The sequence below is a fragment of the Populus nigra genome, chromosome 7, assembly GCF_951802175.1.
Source record: "Populus nigra chromosome 7, ddPopNigr1.1, whole genome shotgun sequence".
NCBI classification, from domain to species: domain Eukaryota; kingdom Viridiplantae; phylum Streptophyta; class Magnoliopsida; order Malpighiales; family Salicaceae; genus Populus; species Populus nigra.
Genome location: NC_084858.1, coordinates 18,568,528 through 18,587,961, shown reverse-complemented (window position 1 = coordinate 18,587,961; position 19,434 = coordinate 18,568,528). Strand labels below are relative to the sequence as shown.

At 31.4% G+C, this 19,434-nt stretch overlaps 3 protein-coding genes and 1 non-coding gene across 31 annotated transcripts; 2 read left to right on the top strand and 2 right to left on the bottom strand.

The window, feature by feature from the left end:
- Positions 1-1,944: 1,944 nt before the first annotated feature.
- Positions 1,945-4,049, bottom strand: LOC133699031 (GDSL esterase/lipase At5g45950). The gene is made up of 5 exons (XM_062122154.1): positions 3,694-4,049; positions 3,483-3,613; positions 3,107-3,340; positions 2,491-2,737; positions 1,945-2,385 (listed from the first exon to the last, which is right to left on the bottom strand). Exons 1-5 carry the CDS (start codon positions 3,965-3,967, stop codon positions 2,195-2,197), a joined length of 1,077 nt encoding a protein of 358 aa, XP_061978138.1. The 5' UTR covers positions 3,968-4,049; the 3' UTR covers positions 1,945-2,194.
- Positions 4,050-12,231: 8,182 nt separating this feature from the next.
- Positions 12,232-12,304, top strand: TRNAE-CUC (transfer RNA glutamic acid (anticodon CUC)). Its single transcript has one exon. It is a non-coding gene; the product is annotated as a tRNA-Glu (tRNA).
- On the top strand, positions 12,260-15,521 carry LOC133698321 (uncharacterized). 28 transcript variants are annotated; one of them, XR_009843086.1, is made up of 5 exons: positions 12,260-12,399; positions 12,495-12,724; positions 12,818-12,877; positions 12,997-13,056; positions 13,490-13,879. XR_009843086.1 is itself a non-coding variant. In XM_062121201.1 (5 exons), the coding sequence occupies exons 3-5, from the start codon at positions 13,186-13,188 to the stop codon at positions 15,222-15,224; spliced, it is 438 nt and encodes a 145-aa protein (XP_061977185.1). In that variant the 5' UTR covers positions 12,260-12,399; positions 12,495-13,056; positions 13,136-13,185; the 3' UTR covers positions 15,225-15,521. The 28 variants fall into 28 exon arrangements, 2 of the variants coding, with proteins under 2 accessions (XP_061977185.1, XP_061977184.1); XR_009843090.1 differs by having other exon boundaries at positions 13,226-13,879; XR_009843085.1 differs by having other exon boundaries at positions 13,136-13,879.
- LOC133698320 (peroxidase 19) lies at positions 15,485-17,907 on the bottom strand. The gene is made up of 3 exons (XM_062121199.1): positions 17,371-17,907; positions 17,032-17,232; positions 15,485-16,232 (listed from the first exon to the last, which is right to left on the bottom strand). The coding sequence occupies exons 1-3, from the start codon at positions 17,641-17,643 to the stop codon at positions 15,654-15,656; spliced, it is 1,053 nt and encodes a 350-aa protein (XP_061977183.1). The 5' UTR covers positions 17,644-17,907; the 3' UTR covers positions 15,485-15,653.
- Between the last annotated feature and the right edge of the window lie 1,527 nt (positions 17,908-19,434).

Genomic DNA, 19,434 nt, shown 5'->3' with positions numbered 1-19,434 from the left:
CTTGAAAAAAATAAAACATTAATAAATTATTTTACAGCTCATTTTCCATGACAAAACCAAATACTGGAAATTATTTTCCAACTTATTTTTCATTACACTACTAAACATTAAAAAATAATTTATTTTTCTAAAATTCAGTTTTTCAGAATTCATTTAAAAAAAACCTAATTTCCAGCAAACAAACATGCCTTAATTATCACAAGCTCTTGAAACACATTCTCTTGCATTTTTTACCCTTCAGGACAGCGACGACAAAACAGGCAACCACATTCAGAGGAAACATAAACTGCATGAAACCAGTAATAACATAAATCTAATGTAGAAAAACAATGAAATCCATCATCTTGCAATAACAAATAAAAAACCCTCCCAGCAGAAAAGACTTGACGCATAAAAGGGATCGAGCATGCATACCAGAGTTGATTACTCACTTGGATAAGAACATGAATTTGTCGAAGAAACAAACTTCAAGAGTCAATCCACTGACTAAGAGAGTTAAAATCGAAAGGAACAACATGTGCGTAAATCCTTCTGTCAACAAAATTATATTCTTAAGATTGGCTATGTCTGAGATTCAATGGAGAAAATATATAAGAAGAAGAAACTAGTAATCAACTTATATATAATTAAGTACCGCATTACAAATTCAGATAAATCAAGTTATGGTAATACATACAAAGAAATAAACTCTATTATTTATTTATAAGATCTAAAACTAATAAAAAAAAACCTAATTTAAGAGAGAGAGAGAGAGGGAGAGAGAGAGATTTTACTTGAATTTAAAAGAAGAGACAAGAGGAATAGCCGAATACAAACAAAAGCATTCTACACCTTCAAAGTTTGAAGGTAATCTGAAGTAAAAAAACAAAGAGAAGGGAAAATGTTATTTATACCAAGAACTTTTAAGGGTTACATATATTTATTGAGCTATGTGGGCTGGTTGGGATGAGTTAATGGGATCAGTGAGCAATTTTCAAATATTCTGACTTCCATCTAACTTTAGATATTTATTTATTAAGTTTTCAGAATAATTATTATTTATAATATTTATATTAATTGAGTTTAAAAAGTTAAGTAAGGTTAGATAATGCAAATAAGCTTGTTTTTAAATACCCCTACTTGTAACCTAGGTAATGAAGTGTAAGTCAATCTAAATTAACTCGTTAAATTCATGACTTAACTAATTAGATCAGGATAATACAATTAAAAATAAAATTAAAAAAACTGCAATGTTTATTTTTAAAAAAAACCAATATCGAATAATATAATAAAATTATATAAAAAAAAGTCAACCTGCATCAATCCAATGACCCATATCTTTAAATTGAAAACATCTTATTTAAAAAAATCTAGAAAAATAAAATCAAAAAGAAAATATCAATTATCCCAAATTATTCAAAACTAAAAAATAACAATTAAAAAAAATTTAAAAATAAGATATATTGAAATAAAAAATTAATTAAAAAACAACTATAAAATTTTTATTGAAAAGAAAATTTAATTTAACAAAAAAAAATCAAAAAGTAAGAGTCAAATTTAAAAAAAAAATACAAATTAAAATTAAAAGAGGTTGTTTAGCTAGTTCACGATGAGGAGGGGAAGGGTTGTGGCCGGTTTTAGTGAGCAAACAAAACCAAAGAGATGAAATTTTATCACTCAACTCTTTTTTTTGTTTTTGACAGTGATGACAATATGTGACGGAGAGAGGAACCGTTCATGAGGGTATGGTTTTACTGATGGTTCACTTGGTTTTCTCTGGTATTCCCCTTTCTTGACTACTGGAAAACGAGGTCACGGGTTTCTGGGCTGGTTTTTCTTGTGTTTCTGGGATTATTAGTTCTTGACCAAGCAGGTATATAAGGGAGGCTGGCTGCGTGGGTAGTGACAAACAATCACAAATTAGCGTTCAGTATTTAGAAGTGTAGAATTTACCCAACAAGCTCGTGTCTGAAACGATCTGCTTAAATATAATTGATATAACAATTGGAACAAAAAATAAAACTAGGAACAATAAACTTAGTTTGACTTGAACAGTACATTACTACTATAAATAGTGTTATGAGAATATCAAACAGTAAGAGTGAAGAGGATTAGAGGACGAAAAGGATTTTAGTTTCCAGTTTCGTTTTTCCAATCTTCACAGGCTGTTGGGTGCCTGTTTGCTAGCCTGTAATCAACAGTAACAAAACACCCTTTAGTCTATGAGTGCTCCATCAAGAGATGCTATAGCCTCGTCAGCTAAAATCCGGTACATTTTTTCTGTAGGATGAACAGCATCCCAAAACGCATATTTTGATGGATCAGCACATGTGGTCATGCCTCTGCATGTGTCCCCATATTCTATAGTTCCTGATCCACAGCAACCTTTTGAAGTTTCCACCAATCCTGCCGAATAGAGATAAAATGATCATCACCAACTACTGTTTTTTTTTTTTAATATATATAGTAAATAAGAGTGAAACAGAAGATTTTTTTGGGATATGTACTAACCAAATTTCTTTGGGGTTTTGATTGCATTTTGTATGACACCATAGCAATCAACATAAGCATCTTTAATCCCTATTGTTTTCTTGAGAATGGCCAGTTTCTCTTTTATCTTTGCGTTGAGTGACCTGGCTACTTGGTTATAGCTCTCGACACAAGTATTCTGGCCCGCCAGGGTCCTGACGAGTGGCATGCATCCCAGAGGAGGGACCCCGACAACCACCACTCTTGTGGCCCCCAGTCTATTCATTTCCTGCAAACATATTGATGATCAACGCTGTGCCAACTTACCAAAAGAAAATATAACATAAATTTGTTCAGAAAGTAGATATCGATCAGTTGGCATGGCATTCAATGAGAAATGTAAATTGCCCCTTTAATATGTTCATGATACTATGGACAAGCAAGAGGCCAAGTTATTGGGGAATGGAAAGACCGTTTCCAGCAAAGCAACGAACTTGGTAGAGGATGTAGAATTATCACCAATATTTCAACTGGCAAAGGCATGTGAAATGATTTTGAGCAAATATCAAACGGAAGTGCACAAACTTGTCTAATTTGATTTCCTAGATCACTGAGGTTTACGAAATAGTAATAACATATTGAAAGAGAGAGTAAGCACCTTAATGTCCTCGAACATCCTTGATGCCAAGAAATTTTGGTACTGTTCAACATTGAATTGCTTGGGGCGATTTGGTTCCAAGTAGTAGTTCTGGAGAAAGTCATTGGTGCCCATACTCAAAAGAAATATAGCATTATTTACGATGTTTTGTGCCTTCTTTACACCTACCAACCGAGACAAATGGAGCTTATAGTGCTTCAAGTACTCTAGCTGCTTGGAAACCGGCAACACTTGCTATTGCAATTTGCAACCAAAGAGGAAAAAAAGGAAAGGGAAAAGGTTAGCATCGTACAATGACAAGCATTTCCGAACTTTTGCTGGTATTCGCAAGATAATGTGGTTAAAAGAAAAGTAAAAGGATTTTTTGTGGGCTTACTGAGAGATTGGCAGTAAGGTCATCATAACCAGAAGCAGCAGAGGCAAAACTAACACCATGAAGCAAATCTGTTGGCTTCAGATTAGGATCAAGAAAGGCTGGAATTACCTTCGTATAACCAATTGCCTCAGCTGGGGAAAGAAGCATGAACTATATATTAATCAAATGAAGGTGACATACGAATTTTTGTAGCGTAATGACAAGAATTCACCTATGAAATCTGTGGCAAGTCTTCCATTGCTGAACCTTCCAGTGGGGCGACGGTCAAAGAAGTCCTTCCCATAAGGAGGAAAGTTGCCCTTCATAGTCGTTGGAAGGCGGTTGTTATTGCCAGGATCAACGCTTGAGTCTCCAAAGACTAGAACACAAGTCACATTGTGTTTTGCTGCCAATTGCCTCAATTGACGAATGTCCACTGCTCCTGAGAACAATGGCATCAGTGCCATTAATGCTAGAACCGTCACCATTGGAACTCTTGAATGCATTGCTGTTGTCTCCTTGTAAATGTGTCAAGACTGATAAGATTTAAAGAGAATTTGATTAGTGAAGGCAAGATTTGAGCTACTACACCTTTCTTAAATAGGCAACGAGCATCTCCGATAGAATATTTAAAAGCGTTAAATAGATAATATAGCTTTCGAATAATAAAAATATAGCTTTTTATTTATGAGAATTTTATATTTAAAAAATCATTTAAAAGAGTCAATTATATTTTAATAAAAATGATGTATAATTATTTTAACAATTCGATACAATCTTGGTTGACTTGGTGAGTTTAAAACAACCTAAATAATTCTCAATTAATATAATATTAAAAAATTAAATTAAAAAAAATAATTCAAATTAATCTAGGTAAACTGATTAAATTTATGACACAAGTTATAAAATTAGAATAATTTCATAAAAATCAAATAAAAATATAAAAAAAACTAGTAAAAAAAGTCTATTATAATAAATAATATTTTAATATTCTTACAAGAAATAGTAAAATGGTATTTTACTTAACACTAGACTTGAAACATGTGAAAAAAACATGGAAAAAGTTAAATTTTTATTTTTATTTTTATTTTTATCTTTCCATTAAGAGAAGCTGCTCTATTGGTTGGCATTAAACACGTGCATAAAAATGACAAGCTTTATTGTAGCAATGACAAGCTGCTCTATTGGTTTGGGGCCTCGAGGCATTAATCAAATTAATTCTGCTTTTTTTTCGTTGCATGGAAAATTTTGCTGTACAGCGTGACACATGACATTAGGTTTTTTTTCTACCTACCAAGCTTAAAACAATATGGGCTTTGAACAGCGTGGTATAGATTTGGTGATGAAAGTTTTTTTTTTTTAAATTGATATTTTTTATATCAAAAACACAATTTCATTAATACTGAAAATAATACATAGCCATTATAATTTCACAAGATTCGAATACAGATTACAAGCATCCACGGTGGAGATTTGATCACTACATCAGAAACTATTGACCTTGTAAGTAGCATCCCGTCCTCTCCTCGTACTTTCAAATGAGTTTTTTTCAGGGTTTTTTTTTCCGGTTTCTTCACATTAAGATTTTTTTTTTTTTTAAGTGTTTATTTGTTATTGTGATGATAATTATTTTTTAAAGTATTTTTTATTATTATATTTAATAGTTTTATTAATGAAAACTTTTGTTAATATTTACTTTAACATTCCTTCTGTGATTATTTTACAAACACAATCACGGACGAAAACCGTTTGTTGAAAAAATATTCATCGGTGATTTCTATCGGGTTCATCAGACGATCCTGCCTCTAACCACAAATCCGGATCGAAATCTAAGTGAGTCAAAGGATCGTCCCCGTATCTCTCTTTCAACTAGTTGTTATATGTCTCTTATGAATAAAAAATAAAATCATCAAATTTAAGTAAATAATAACTTAAAAAATAAAATTTTTGAAAACAACATACCATAAAGTGTTGAGCTCGGTTGTCGATAAACTGCTACACCTTTTTTTGATGATCATCACTTTGCACGTGCGTTTCTATAAAAAGTTTCATTGAGCTTGGCTCACATCCAAGAGCCATAGCCTGCATGATAAAAATGTTGTTGGTTAAATATATTTAAAAAAAAACAAAAAAATATGATGGCCGGAAAAGTTGTGGGAGATTGAGTTATATTCAGATTGAGGGAGGAGGGGTGATTGTTTTGTTACAGAGAAAAATTTTACAAGGAAGAAGTAAAAATAAAGGAGAGGAAGAAGAGGGCAAAGCATCAAATTATAAATTAAATATTACCGATAAAATTATTTAGAAGATAACTCTGTCAGCATTTCCATCGGCAATTCTGTTTATATAAAAAAATCATTCTAATAAATAATCAAGTTTTTGTTCACATAAGACACTTTACATATTGATATCCATATAGTATAAATAAAAAAATTATAATAAATAATCAAATTATTTTCTCTTTTTTATTTATTCTATTTTCGCAAGAAGAAATGTTTTATATATAATAACATATTATATGAAAAAAATGTATTTAGCTTTTTCTAAATAAATTGCTGATATTTTTTTAGTCAATCTAATTATAAATAATCAAATACAAGCATGCAGTAGACACAAACATATAATAACTATTAACTATCTTATATTTATAGTTTTTATTTTAATACAATCAAAATTCACGGATATGTTTTAACAATCAACAAACTAATTTAATTATAAATTATCAAGCTTTATGTAAAACTACTCATATTTAAAAAACTAAGCATTTTAATTTAGAAAATACTAGAAATACTTACTTAGAAATAATTTAAACTTATTCATTCATAAATATTCTTAAAAGTCTATTAGAAATTAGAAAAAAAATTACTATAAATTATTTAAATAATACTAGTAATTAAGAAGAAGAAGAAAACACTTCGTGTGTTACTAGCCATGTTATGTTATGCTTATGACAGATAAATTTATAAATAAAAAACTTTAATATTTGAGCTTGAAGTTGCAATAAGTGTATATAGCAACTTCCTGTGGTCCAATTGATATACACAGATGAATGAGAAGATACTCGTCGGCACTCCATTAATGAAAAAACATCTATGAGTTTTGATGTTGATATTCAGAGCAACTCCATTGAAAAGTTGGTTGAGCCTCAATAATTAATTAATATTGCAGTTGAGCTGCATTGCTTGTCAATTGGAACTTCCCAAAAATATTATGAACATGAACTTCCATGATTGAATGTGTTAATGATTCAAAAAAAAAAAAAAAACTAAGGATTCTTTGCACTATAGCAAAACACATTTTGCTATCAATTGCTATAATATAATGACCTTTCACTAACAATCAAATAAATATAAATTGAGGGGTAAATTGGTCATTTCACATAGTTTAATTGCCAGTAAAAAATTAAATTAGGGTAAACTAGTCTTTTTTTTTTCCTTTTTCAAATAATAGAAAGACCTGCTTGCCTTTCAAAAATAAAAAGCTAGCATAAAAGGATTTTTTCATCTTTTTATTTTTTTAAAATGGTAAACTGACTTAATTATACTTAAAAACAAAAGAACTATTAAGCTTTTGTTAAGAGAACTTTTATTATTTTTATTTTTATTACTATGAAATGACAAGTTTATCTTTCAAGTAAAAGACTAAGGATGTTGTTTTAAGGGCATTTTTATTTTTTTAGTAAGGTTTTTCTATTATTATCTATTTTAGTTGGGGGAAATTTAGTAATTTAATAAATATTCATATTATTAAAAAACAAATTGGTTGACATATAATTTATACGCGTCAGAGGGTGGACACCATGTGCACCCTTGGGTGGTGGGTACGGTACAACAGTGTCCGGCATCCACAAACAACTAATTTTCACGTCTTTCAATGTGTCCAATGGCAGAGAAGCCCATGGGGCAACACATGTGTTGAATTTATTTTGTTTTTTTTTTATTTTGTTTTAAATTTAGTTGCTAATTATTTGTTTTTTTAGTCTCTATACCAAATTTAATCCTTATTATTTTGATGGTTATCTATATTGTTTTTTAATTTTTTTTATGATTGGAAAATTTATTTTGTTTTTTTCGTATTTGTTTTCTATGGTGTAATCTAGTTCTCTTGATTCAGGTCACTAGTTTGAATTTTATGTTTTTTTTATGTGTTTTTTTACAAATTAATTTTTTTTAATTTTATAATTCGACTTTGGTTATTGGCCTTGAACTACATGATTTGTTTTGCTTTTATTTTTTGTTAAGTTATCTCAATCTCATATATATCTTGGATAGTGAATTAGTCGAATTAATCCAGTATGACTAAGTTTTTTTTCTCGGTATTTTTTTTATGAATTTTTTTTTCTCATTTTATACCTTGACATTAACTTATTAGCCCTTGAGCTTTGTGGGGATTTTTCACTTATCTTTTATATGGAATTATCCTAGATGCGAGTTGGTTAAATTAACCCATGTTGAATTAAGTTTTTTTTTGCGTGTTTTTATTGATTTAACTTCAGTTTTTTTTCTTTGTTTTTTTTTAAATTTTTTTTCTTATCTTAATCTAATATTACACGTAGCGAGTACCGAGTTATTCAAGTTGACACAAGTTTTTCTTCTTTGATATTTCTTTTTTTTTTTCTTTCAATTTCATTTATTTTCTTTCCATTAAATTGTTTGACCTAAAGATTAAATCTAGTTATCATCACCATTTCTTTTAAATTTAAGAAAAAATTAACCATACTCGTAGTGTAACATGTGACACCTATATAGTATAAAGCTAGAACGATTCCTTGTCATGAAAAAAGAGTAGAAGAAGACGAAGAAATCCAATCACGAGAGCTGAAATTCTATTTTATCTGAAAATTGTTGCTAACTTTTTCTCATTAAAAGACGGCCGTCGTTGGTGTCCATTGGTAAAGGGTAGGCATGGAAACAGATCTATGCCGTTGGTGATTTACTAAGCTGTCAGTGATTTTCGGTGCATTAAAGCTATCCTTTTTTTTTTTTTAATTTATTTCTTAAACATCTACCACATTTATTGACCCAGAAGTCCAGCACCGCCTCCAGCTACTTCCAGGTTGGAATCTCAATTTCTAGAATTGTGGTTGGTTTTATACAAAGCTATAATCTTTTTAAAGTATATATTATATCTTATAAAAATAAAAAAATATATGTTTTTTTTTTATGGATTACATAAAAAAAAAACTAGTTACATCTCTATCCTAAACACCCCCGGAATATTTTAAAAGTGTACCTGTGAATATTGACTTGGAAAAAAAATATTTTTATTTTGAAAATATAGATGTGAATATTTTTTATTTTCATTTTGAATATCTTTTTATTTTATTATTATTAATCTAGTTTGGTTAGCTCAACAAATCACTAAAATCCCAACTAGATTTTAAAAGTGCAGTAGCGATTGTTTTTTAAATTGTTTTTCATTTCAAAACACATTAAAATAATAATTTTATATTTTTTAAAAAATTATTTTTAATATTTTCAGATAAAAAAAATACTAATTTAAAGTAAAAAATAAAAAAAATAAATTTTTAAAAAACATTTTCAAAATACAGTACCAAACTTCATCTAAATAAATAGGTTTCAACTAACAAAAAAAAATACGGTACTTATATGTGGCAGATGAAGCAGCTGAATTAATTGAGCTGCGGAGAGGAGTTGAGACCATTTATATTTGTGTCGTTTACAACTTAAAGTGATTCTGCATGCATGTTACCTCTATGATATGATCTATGTTATAACTTCTTGAAAGGATGCTTCATAAATTCTTCCAAACAAATTATTTTTTAATGGATGGGTACACAAACACATTAATGCTATTGAATATCACATTCTTTTCGATCTTCAAATTGAAAATAGCTTTTGAATTTAAATCAATATTATTTTTATCACAACTTGAGATGGAGACTAATGTTTATTTATTTTAAAAATCTTATCTTTTAAAAATAAATAAATATTGTATTTATTGTAGTTGTGATAAAGATAATACTTTTTATTGAGTAGATGCATTTTTTAATTTTAAAATTTAAAACAGCTTTTAAATGTAAATAAATATCTTTTTTTTATCACAACTTGATATTAAGACTGATATTTATTTGTTTTTAAAATATCATTTTTTAAATTAAAATTTAAAATATTTTTAAATAAATATATTAAAATTGATTCCATTACATTTTAAAAAAGATTCCTTTCCCGCCCAAGGAGTGAAGTTGAGCATCTAAGGTTCTTGAACAATGTGATATCTCATACCGGGTAAATTCTTAACCCTTCCTCCTCTTACTAAGACTACATAATGTTCTTGTGAATTATGGTCCTTTTCCACTATAGCATAGGAAAAAAAAGGGCATTTCACAAAAGTCGCGTATGTTCTATAAATTGTGTTATTTCCTAAATTAAATTGTGCTATTTCACAAAAATTTTATTTCTATTATACTACTTTAAAAAAATTATCATTTTATATTTTAAATTAATCCCCCGTGATTATGAGCTCTAGGCTATTGGATCATGTTGGAAAATGTATCAGGATAAGATAACGTTTAATAAGCACTAGATATCTAACGCGCACTTTGCCGCGTATCGGATAGTATTTTTTCATTATGATAGCATTTTCTACATGTTCTTTAACATGAAAAAAATTCTCAAACACAAATCATAAAGTTCATTTATGCATTTAATTAAATAAATTAAGAACTATCTATATAACAAAAAAATTATGAAGTTCGATTCCTAGCCAACTAAAATTAATCGACCAAACTTGTATCAAGATCAAGGACTTCATTGGATAAAATATTTTTTTTAATAATTATTTTATCTAAAATAGACACTATAAAACTGAAAACCAATCAAATATCAGGGTAATTGGAATAAAATACAAAACTGAAACAAATTATGTTACCCAATTAATAATCAACAAAATATTAAACGATGAAATTAAAAAGAATAAGCAAGAAAAATCAATAAAGATCTAATTATGATGGGTAAAGTTTTGGAAAAAAATAGCAAAAGAAAAAAGGCTCAGGCACACGAGCTTGATTGAGCAAGAGCGCAAAGATCTTAAGTAAAAGGCACGGACATGTATGTTTGGAGTAGCCCACCCTGGGCCATATTATTATTTTTTACTATTTTCTTATGTGTTGTCAACCCTTTGATTTTTTGAAAAAATAAATAGTAGGTGATGCGTCACCTGTCCTGTCTAAATTCCAGCGACTTCTAATAATCAAAAAGTCAAGTTGTTATGTTTTAGACTAAGAAAACTCATTTTCATCAACTCAAAAAACCAAAATAACCCCTAAACACATTGTAAAATATATTTATGGCCTCAAACAACCTAAAAATAGCCATAAAACTCATAATCAACCCAATGCTAAAATTATTTTCAGGCTCAGATCTATCATATCAAGCAAATTTAATGGAAAAAACAAAACTTTTCATTTAGAGGAACACATTAACACCAAAATCATCTTTTTCTGCAGGCATAATCGGTGTAAATGATGATTTTCTCCCACTATCGTTGAAATTCAACGTTTTTCTCTCTTCTCTCTCAAACTAGTGATAAAAAAAAAAAGGAATATAGAGTTTGGGATCAAAATTTACTTTGTTCTTAAATTTTAAAAATTGAAGGGACCAAACACATACAATTGAGAAAGTTTGGGGACTACATTGAACATTTCACCTAAACTTTGTTAAAGTCACTCATTCCCTTTATTTTTCTCACTTTGATCTTCTGTCTTTTAATCAAAAAATTAATTTAAATTTCTAATTTGGCAATTCAAAAGCGAGATAAAAAAAAAGTCTCGGTAAAAGAAAAGGTGAAAGTCTACAGTAAATTATAAGAAAGACTTCAGTACATGGGGGGGTGTTTCTCCAAGCCTTTTAACATTTTGTGTAGTAAGTCAAGGTAGTTGAAGAAGAAGCTCGTGACTAATTTGGTGGAGAGAGGACTATGAACATGAAAAGACAGTGGATGCCATAGTACAAGTAAAAATGATGAAAAGAGAGGATTTTTAATTAGAGAATGCCAACCCTATTCTAAAGCTATGATCGTTTTTATAGCCATGATATTTTCCAAGTTACATGGAAATTAAGGTGGGTAGAATTATTGACATTAATTATCTAATAACCTAATAATGATAAGTGTTTTTAATGTTGATGAGTTATTATTGAAAATCAGGAGTTGTTTTTTATTTATTTAATATATATACTATTTGTCTTTCTAATATAAAAAAAGGCATTTTTTTTAATGGCATGGTTCTTCCCACTTGAGCCTGTAAACATAAATTTTATCTGTGTATTAATTTCGATTAATTTGGGCTTCATTTATCACGTATTAAGGTCTACAATTGAGTAATACGTGTCCCTTCGACTAGTGATTATATATATATATATATATTGAAAAGATAATATCTCTATTTGTATAACTAAAAATCCTTTAATGTTCTCCATGAATCGAAAAGAATAGTATCATTTTGGTGATCGTGCTATAGTAAAATATGTCCCACATGGCTGGTTTATGGAGATCAAAAAGCAACTCGCTTTGGAATGAGCACTATCATGGATAGTGTTTGTCCGTGAACTAGAATTTTGAAAAATCTTGACTTTTTTTATATTTTAATTGATTTTTTTAAAAATTATTCTTAAGTGTCTGATATTAAAAATATTTTTTAAAATAAAAAAACACCTTAAAAATTAAATTAAACGTCTCTTTCTAAGTTTATTTTGTCTATAAAATATTGTAATGTAGTATTATATTGTATTAAATAGACTTGAATCAAGAATCCGTTGTATTCTAGTTGGTTAGGATACTCGGCTCTCACCCGAGCGACCCGGGTTCAAGTCCCGGCAACGGAATTCTTTTTCCATTTTCGCATGAATGGAGGAGAACCTTTTAGCAATCCTAGACTCCGCCTCCGATTCTAAACACACACCAGACGCCAACGATGATAGTAAGCCATTTATTCCGCCACTTGTTAATCTCCACATCTAATTTTATTAATAATTTGTGTTTTGTGTTTTGTTTTTGTTTAAATTGAAACGCTAGGGATTGGATTTCTCGAAGCAGCTCGCAGCTCTTGTATTGTAACGAAACTCCTCCAACAAAGGAATTTCCTTTCTTTTGTTTCCTTCAAATTAGAGATTTAGGAATTGTAATTATTGTTACTATTATGGAATTTGTGTTCTGTGAAGCAAACTGTGCGAGGCGGTCTTTTAAATTCCGAGGGCTGGGAAATCCTTGGAATTGATTACTCAAAGTTTTCGGCTTCGAAATGAGTTAGATAACATACTCAATTGCTTCTCTTTTAATCTGAACTTGCAGTTTTAGATGATACTTAGAGAATTTAATTTGTTTTTGCTTGCGTTTAGCGTTATCCTGGCGTGTATTTGTCGGATAAAGAAGCCTCTCGGCCACTCGTGGTTGCGGAGGTATTAAGTTCTTCTGCTTTTATCCTGGTGTGTATTTGATCAAGGTTTTTTAAGTTCTATCTATCCATATGTTGATGATGATGGTGTTAGATATAACATTCTTTTTAGCTGAATATTAGGCCTCGTCTCGCGAGAGCGGAGCTGGCGGTACAAGTATCAGCAGACCGCTTAACTCACTGGTGAGTTGGATAAGCTTATAATTGCAGTGGTTGAATCGTTTTTTTTTTTCATGAACAAGTGCTTATTCGTGTGACATAGAGAATGATTGCAACGCTGGGTTACTTGTGTGCTGCAACGTAACAGGGTGTATGGAGGTATTGACACATCCCTTGTTCATATGCTTTTCAGCACCTGGGAGATTTAAACAGTTTATTATCGTACTGCAGAAACCATGAACTGGACCCGTCTAAGGGAGTTCTTGCACCTTCTGAGTTATTGTTCTTATTGAGTTTTGTAATTTGTTGATTATGATGGTGTGGTCCTTAATTGATTTCGTATACTTTCGGCCTTCCAAAAACTTTCAATATATCCTTCCTTGTTCTTAAATTAAAATTCTCTCCTTGCTGGAGACGTTTCATGATGTGAATATCTTGTTTCTTGTTTATGTCGCAGAGTTCAAGAAGAACAAGCTACAAAGGCTTGATGAAAGATTGGTTGTGCATCATGTGTGGATTATTTGAAGTTTCTGCGGGAATCAGTGAGAGTTTAGAACCTCCTGATAATTCTGCAGCAAAACTATCTCACAATGGCAATACTGCTTCAGCATTTGCAACCAGAGCTGATGCTGTGAGGTACTTGTAATTATTTTCTCTTTAATTTCTGACGGAGTAAAGTGAACACACAGCTGGGTTTGATTCAGGACCCCACTAGTAGAGATAATTTTGGATGAATTTCTTTAGAAAGCAATGAATGTTTTTAGGAAAGGAGGGGTGTGTTGTTGCCGGAATAGCTGTGGCTACCACACCAAACAAGCCGTAATAATCAATTATGTGATTCATTACACCTAGAAAGAAGTAGAGTGGTTTGCTCTGGCATATAATTATACACCTAAATAATGGAGTGGCCATCAGTCCTTTTCTTATTAGAATCAGAAACGAGTGGCGTAGAAGTAGCAGTTTCATATGCATGGTATTTGAGTACAGAAATTGAGTAACATCTATTCAATAATTTCCCTTATCCAATTGCATGATCACATTACATCAATCATTTCGAACCTTGTACTAGTGGACAGCCAAGGGGCTTGATGAGGGCTGGCCTGCTGGCTAATAGTTCGGCTCAGCAGATTCTCAATAATTTCATATGCATGATATGATTTTTCTGCAGATTTTAGTCATTGAACTCTGCCCCAGAATATAGGGCATTAATCATGACAGTAACCTTATAACCGTCCGAAGCATCAAAGTTATGGAATGGGCCTCAAAGTAAAAAGGAGCTGCACAAAAAGGGAAGGACAAGGATAGAAAGTAGTCATCACTGCTCCGAATACACCATCTAAACAAAAACAAAGGGGGATTTCAGGAAGACAATAGATCACACAATGAATTCTGAAGCAATTTCAGTATCAGGAACATAGAGAAGAATGAACTAGTTCTAGCAAAACACAGCTATTGTTCATGCAATAAATTTTAAACTGCATGTATTTCATGATTACGAGGGGCCTTCTGTCCACATTTATTTATTTGTTTAACTCAAAAACTAAAAGTCAATCACACCATAAACACAGAAAAAACAAAAAAAGAAGGGTTGTTTAAAATTAAATGCAATCAGCAGCAGAGTGAAGGCTAAAAAAAAGAGAGTTAGAATTGAGAAGTGACCTCGACACTTGCAGTGGTGTCTCGCTGGACTTCGGCTCTCATGGTTCTGATTTGAAGAGTTTGTGGCCTTCGCAAAGGATGGAAAAGGGGAGATTTTATGAAGTTTTAACTAGTCAAATTTTGTATGTTAGAGGGATAATTAGAAGTGAATTATAATTGAAATTTTTCATCGCTTCAATTTTTCTGTTAGGTTTTTTTATTCTTTTAATTAAACGTAAGTAAACAATTCGATAATTTAATTTAAGTTTGTGTTGTTTTTCTTTTTTCTTTTTTAAAAAAGTGGAGAAAAGGAGCAAATTGAAAAAGGGAAAGAACCGTCTCCCTCTCCCAAATCATCATCACTGATCAGCCCCTTCATCGCCTCCAAGCACAACTACTTCTCTAGTCACCGGTACCTTTCTCTTCTACAATTGTACATCCACCCATTTGACCACCACCATAACCGATCAACACTGCTCAGCCTTGCCAACATCCTTCACCCACACAAATCTCAAACACCAACAGAACCATCTTGCCCTCATACCAACAGCTGAGGCTAACCTTGAGGAGATTTAAAATAATTTTCCCTAATAATAATAGTCTTATCCTTATTTATTTGACCATGAATTAGCCAAGGGACTCTCTGAAGGAAACAAATTTCTATATAGCAAAAGGTTTCCTCGGCTTGGAAGGATATTCGTTCTTTGAATCGAGCAATTCGTAGACCATCTTGGGTCCTCTGTTCTTTGGGTGAATGAATATCCAAAGCTAACACATTACGAAGACTGACCCCTATATTTGTTTCAGTACTCCATTGAAATAAAAGTTTGAAGATAAATTATATATATGATGAATGTTATTCCGTGAATGAGTTATCTCAAAATCTCCTGACATTCACTACAAATTTCAAACCCCAAAATATTAAAGCACAAAACATCTACCACAACGAGAAAATAAGGAAATTAAAAAAAAAAAAAATCCAATTATGTATGCATACTGCAAACTCTCCTCGTCTCTCCATGTCTTCTTCCCCTTTTCACACCAATTGAGCCCATTTTCTCCATAGCTATTGAAAATGCTTGGAAGAAACTTTTCTTATCCTTTCCTAATTGTTGAACCAAGGGCTTGGTTCTTGGGTCCAAAAATAGAGCTTGGTCCGAGGCCAACAACCCCAATTTAGCCTCTAAATTCCCATAATAAGCATGATCAAACAAGAACGGAGTGGTAACATCAAACGGTGCAATAATGTCTGGATTCCCACCGAATTGTGGGCAGGACATTTTAAGAGCTTTTAGTAGCCTTGGATCCATGCCAGGATCAGGCTGTTTAGTGCCACGGTAATTGTAGAGTCGGCTAGCAAATTGCTTACAGTGAGCAAATCCAAATGTATGAGCACCAGAAAGAACGACTAGGTCCTCAAGTGTTAGTCCTTTAGAGTTGAAGAGTTTTAGTAGTTGATCAATGGTGAAATTTGCACGAGGGATGTTGTACGGCACCCTAGATGCCATTGATATTTTCCCATCCCACCTCCCTTTCTTCACCTGGTAGTAAGGACCTCCTGCCTGAGCCACATAAACATAACAGATGAAACCAGGGCATGAAACCTTGGTTAATAGATAATGATGCTATTGGACAAAAAAATATCATTATTTGATGATGACAATGTTGTTTTAGTAATTAGTAATTGAAAGAATCTCATCCTGTAATAATAAAAATTAGAAGTTCTTTTATCCTGATGTGAAATCAGAACAAGCTGGAAACACGACATGGATGTTCTTGTCCTCTTGTATTGACATCATGAAAGAGGTGTTTGGTATTTTTCAATGCAATTAATAAAATCACGAGATTCGATTGTCCCTATTAATTTACATGCCAATACTAATCATTAACCTTGTCTCCCATGGTGACCTGATCTAACCAGCCCAGAAGACTGGAAGTTTCAATGTTGTTATGGTTAGGACAAATTACAGGCATAGTGGCTTTAGCTGTTCAAAGCAGACCTGTGATTCAAGTGACAGAAAGAGAAAATAGAAACATGAATGTTCTCCTTTTGTGTCCTTTTATGCTAAGTTTACATGTTTTTGTCCTAAAAAATGACCAAACTACTTTTTTCTCCACCTTTCTACAGAGGAAACATTATGTAGCAAATATGTTTACACCAAAACAGAAGAGGGAAATTAAGCTGTTTTATTTTTCTAAGCAGACTGTGTAATAACATCATAGCAGCTTGCAATTTGAGCATAGAACAAGGAAACTCAAACTTCAACATGGAGATACATTTGGTGTGGAGAAATATATTCGAGAGCATAAAACAGAAATGATGAGTATGATATTGAAGGAGGAGGAAAATGAGGCACATACGAGGTGGACATAATCTCTGGCTGCAATTGCAAGAATGTCTGCACAAGAAACAATACCAGGGCACTTTCTCTCCACCAAGTCCTTGGCCTTGCTTATAGTCTGAAATCCTTCCACCCTCAAGTCCTTATTGTCCTCTGCATCCTTCTCTGCCAACTCTTTACTTCCAGGGTTTGTTGATATCAATACTGATGCATCACAGCCCTTCAATATAACCACGCATCAAATTTGTAAGATGGTAATTTATCAATTAATTTATGCTACAAAAAATGTAGCATGATTATAAGCTAAAGCATAGAGCATGCATGGCAAGGATAATAGAGAATGTGGAATCGAGATTACTTCTACAAAGCAGTCATGAAAGAACAGGCGAATGGTGGCTGGCCCTGAGACTGGTGCTTCTTTGAACTGTTGGGAAGTGACTGAACCAACAAGTTGCTCAAGTTGAGGGCACTTTTTAGCATAGTAATCAACAGACAATTGGCGTGGAGGGCGAGAGCTCTTGGTGGCTTTGGCTGCACAATTTGAGGCTCTTACAACAAGTAAGAAAACAAGCAAGAAAGTGCAAATAGAAGAAGAAGAAGAAGAAAGAGCAGGCATGATTGTTGTATACATGGGTAGCTTAGGACAAAGAAGAAATAGTAGAAGAAATATATATACACACACACACACTGACACACACACACAAGTCAAGGCTCAGTTGTGAAAGTTTGTTGAGGGACAGATTGCCATGTAAAAAAAGAGGAGAGAATCAACACCCGTGAAGCCTCGAAGGAAAAATTAATTATGCATAGAGAGAGAGAGAGAGAGAGAGAGAGAGAGAGAGAGAGAGCCAAAAAAAATGAAAAAAAGAAGAAAAAGAACCAGGTTGGTATATCAAGCTCAACCATTGGTATTGTAGCTCATAAAACCATCAGTAGCCAATTCGCTTTCCTTCTCCAGATGTTTTGTTATGGCCGGAATATCTCTATCTAGTTTAAAAAATAAAATAAATTGAAATATATTTATTTTCACTTGAAATCTTCATCTGTTTCATAAATTTCGCCTAAATTCTGATTTTTTTTTAAAAAAATCTGTCTATATTTATGATATCAATTATATTAAGAGTCTTTTTGTATATTGTTATATCTCATATTAAAATTTTAGGGTAATCAGAGTTTAGAAACGCCTTACGAGACTACAGATAATATTTTTATAATGTTATTTAAATTTGTAATTTTGTTCAAAAATATTATTTTATTGTTTTTTTTCTAAATTGATTTTTTTTCAATTTCATCATTCAATAATAAATTTATTAATAATTAAGCTTTATAATTTATTTTGACTTATTTTATTTAAAATTATCATAGTTTCATAACTCGAGTTATAAACTTAAAAGATTAACTCAGATTGATTTGTATCGACGCATTATGTTATTGTCTTAATATTTTTATTTAAAAAAGATGTTATCTTGAATTTTTTTAATCAAGTAATATTTTTATTATTTACTCAAATTATTTTTAGACCTGTGATGGAGTTGATGAAGTTATTTTCATTTAATTTTCACAATAATTTTAAGTTAGTTTATTTAAATTAATATTTTAATTTATATATATATATATATATATATATATATATTAAAAAATAGTATAATCCCGAAAACGCTCGGAAATCAAAACATTGAAAAAACAAAACATAAAAAGGGTTGGTTGGTATACGTGGAGGGAAAGCGCTTTTTGTGTGAGTGCAGTAAAAGCTGCATGGACCGTCAATATTATTACTCTATACTCTCTCCTACTGGGCATCCACCAGATTTATGGGACCTGAAAAAGAGAAGTGTGTGCATAGATTCGCCCATGCCACTGTGTCAAAAAGTTACTTAATTCCTAGTGGGTGCCCACTTTCCCTGTGACATGTGTAAGCAGGCCGCGATTTCTGTGGGCTGGAACAGCTGATCTTGGTTTGCTGAGGTGGCGGTCTGTACTTGCTGAGATTTAGCCTGATTTCCATATGCGCGCGCTCTAGTTGCTCTCTTCGATGTGTAATAAATAAAATAAAATAAAATAAAATAAATCCTGTGTAGCCCAGCAAATTGCAATTAATGGCATATGCTTTAATTAACTGCTATATTTCTAATAAAGTGAGCTCATGAATGTCGGACATAGTACGAAATCTAATTGTGGAACATGTCACAAATATTCTGTCACACTCAATGGAAATGGAGGTTGATTAAAGTTTAAATTTTATTATTTAAAATTAATTTTGTTTTATGTTTTTTATTGTTTTGACACTTTAATCTTAAAAATAATTTTTAAAAAATAAAAAATTATTTTAATATATTTCTGAACAAAAATTACTTTGAAAAATAATTATTACCACATTTTCAAATATCATTTTAGCCTATTGTGTTTCTCTAATATTACTTTG

Excerpts from the sequence above, each read along its gene's own strand:
- LOC133699031 (XM_062122154.1), bottom strand. The coding sequence starts at position 3,967 with ATGCATTCAAGAGTTCCAATGGTGACGGTTCTAGCATTAATGGCACTG. Across the intron at positions 3,341-3,482 it reads ACCTTACTGCCAATCTCTCA|CAAGTGTTGCCGGTTTCCAA; the intron begins GTAAGCCCACAA and ends AAATTGCAATAG. Across the intron at positions 2,738-3,106 it reads GGATGTTCGAGGACATTAAG|GAAATGAATAGACTGGGGGC; the intron begins GTGCTTACTCTC and ends ATATGTTTGCAG.
- LOC133698321 (XM_062121200.1), top strand. The coding sequence starts at position 13,481 with ATGTCGCAGAGTTCAAGAAGAACAAGCTACAAAGGCTTGATGAAAGAT. Across the intron at positions 13,669-14,971 it reads ACCAGAGCTGATGCTGTGAG|TGGAGAAAAGGAGCAAATTG; the intron begins GTACTTGTAATT and ends TTTTTAAAAAAG.
- LOC133698320 (XM_062121199.1), bottom strand. The coding sequence starts at position 17,643 with ATGTATACAACAATCATGCCTGCTCTTTCTTCTTCTTCTTCTTCTATT. Across the intron at positions 17,233-17,370 it reads TTCATGACTGCTTTGTAGAA|GGCTGTGATGCATCAGTATT; the intron begins GTAATCTCGATT and ends GTTATATTGAAG. Across the intron at positions 16,233-17,031 it reads CCAGAGATTATGTCCACCTC|GCAGGAGGTCCTTACTACCA; the intron begins GTATGTGCCTCA and ends TATGTGGCTCAG.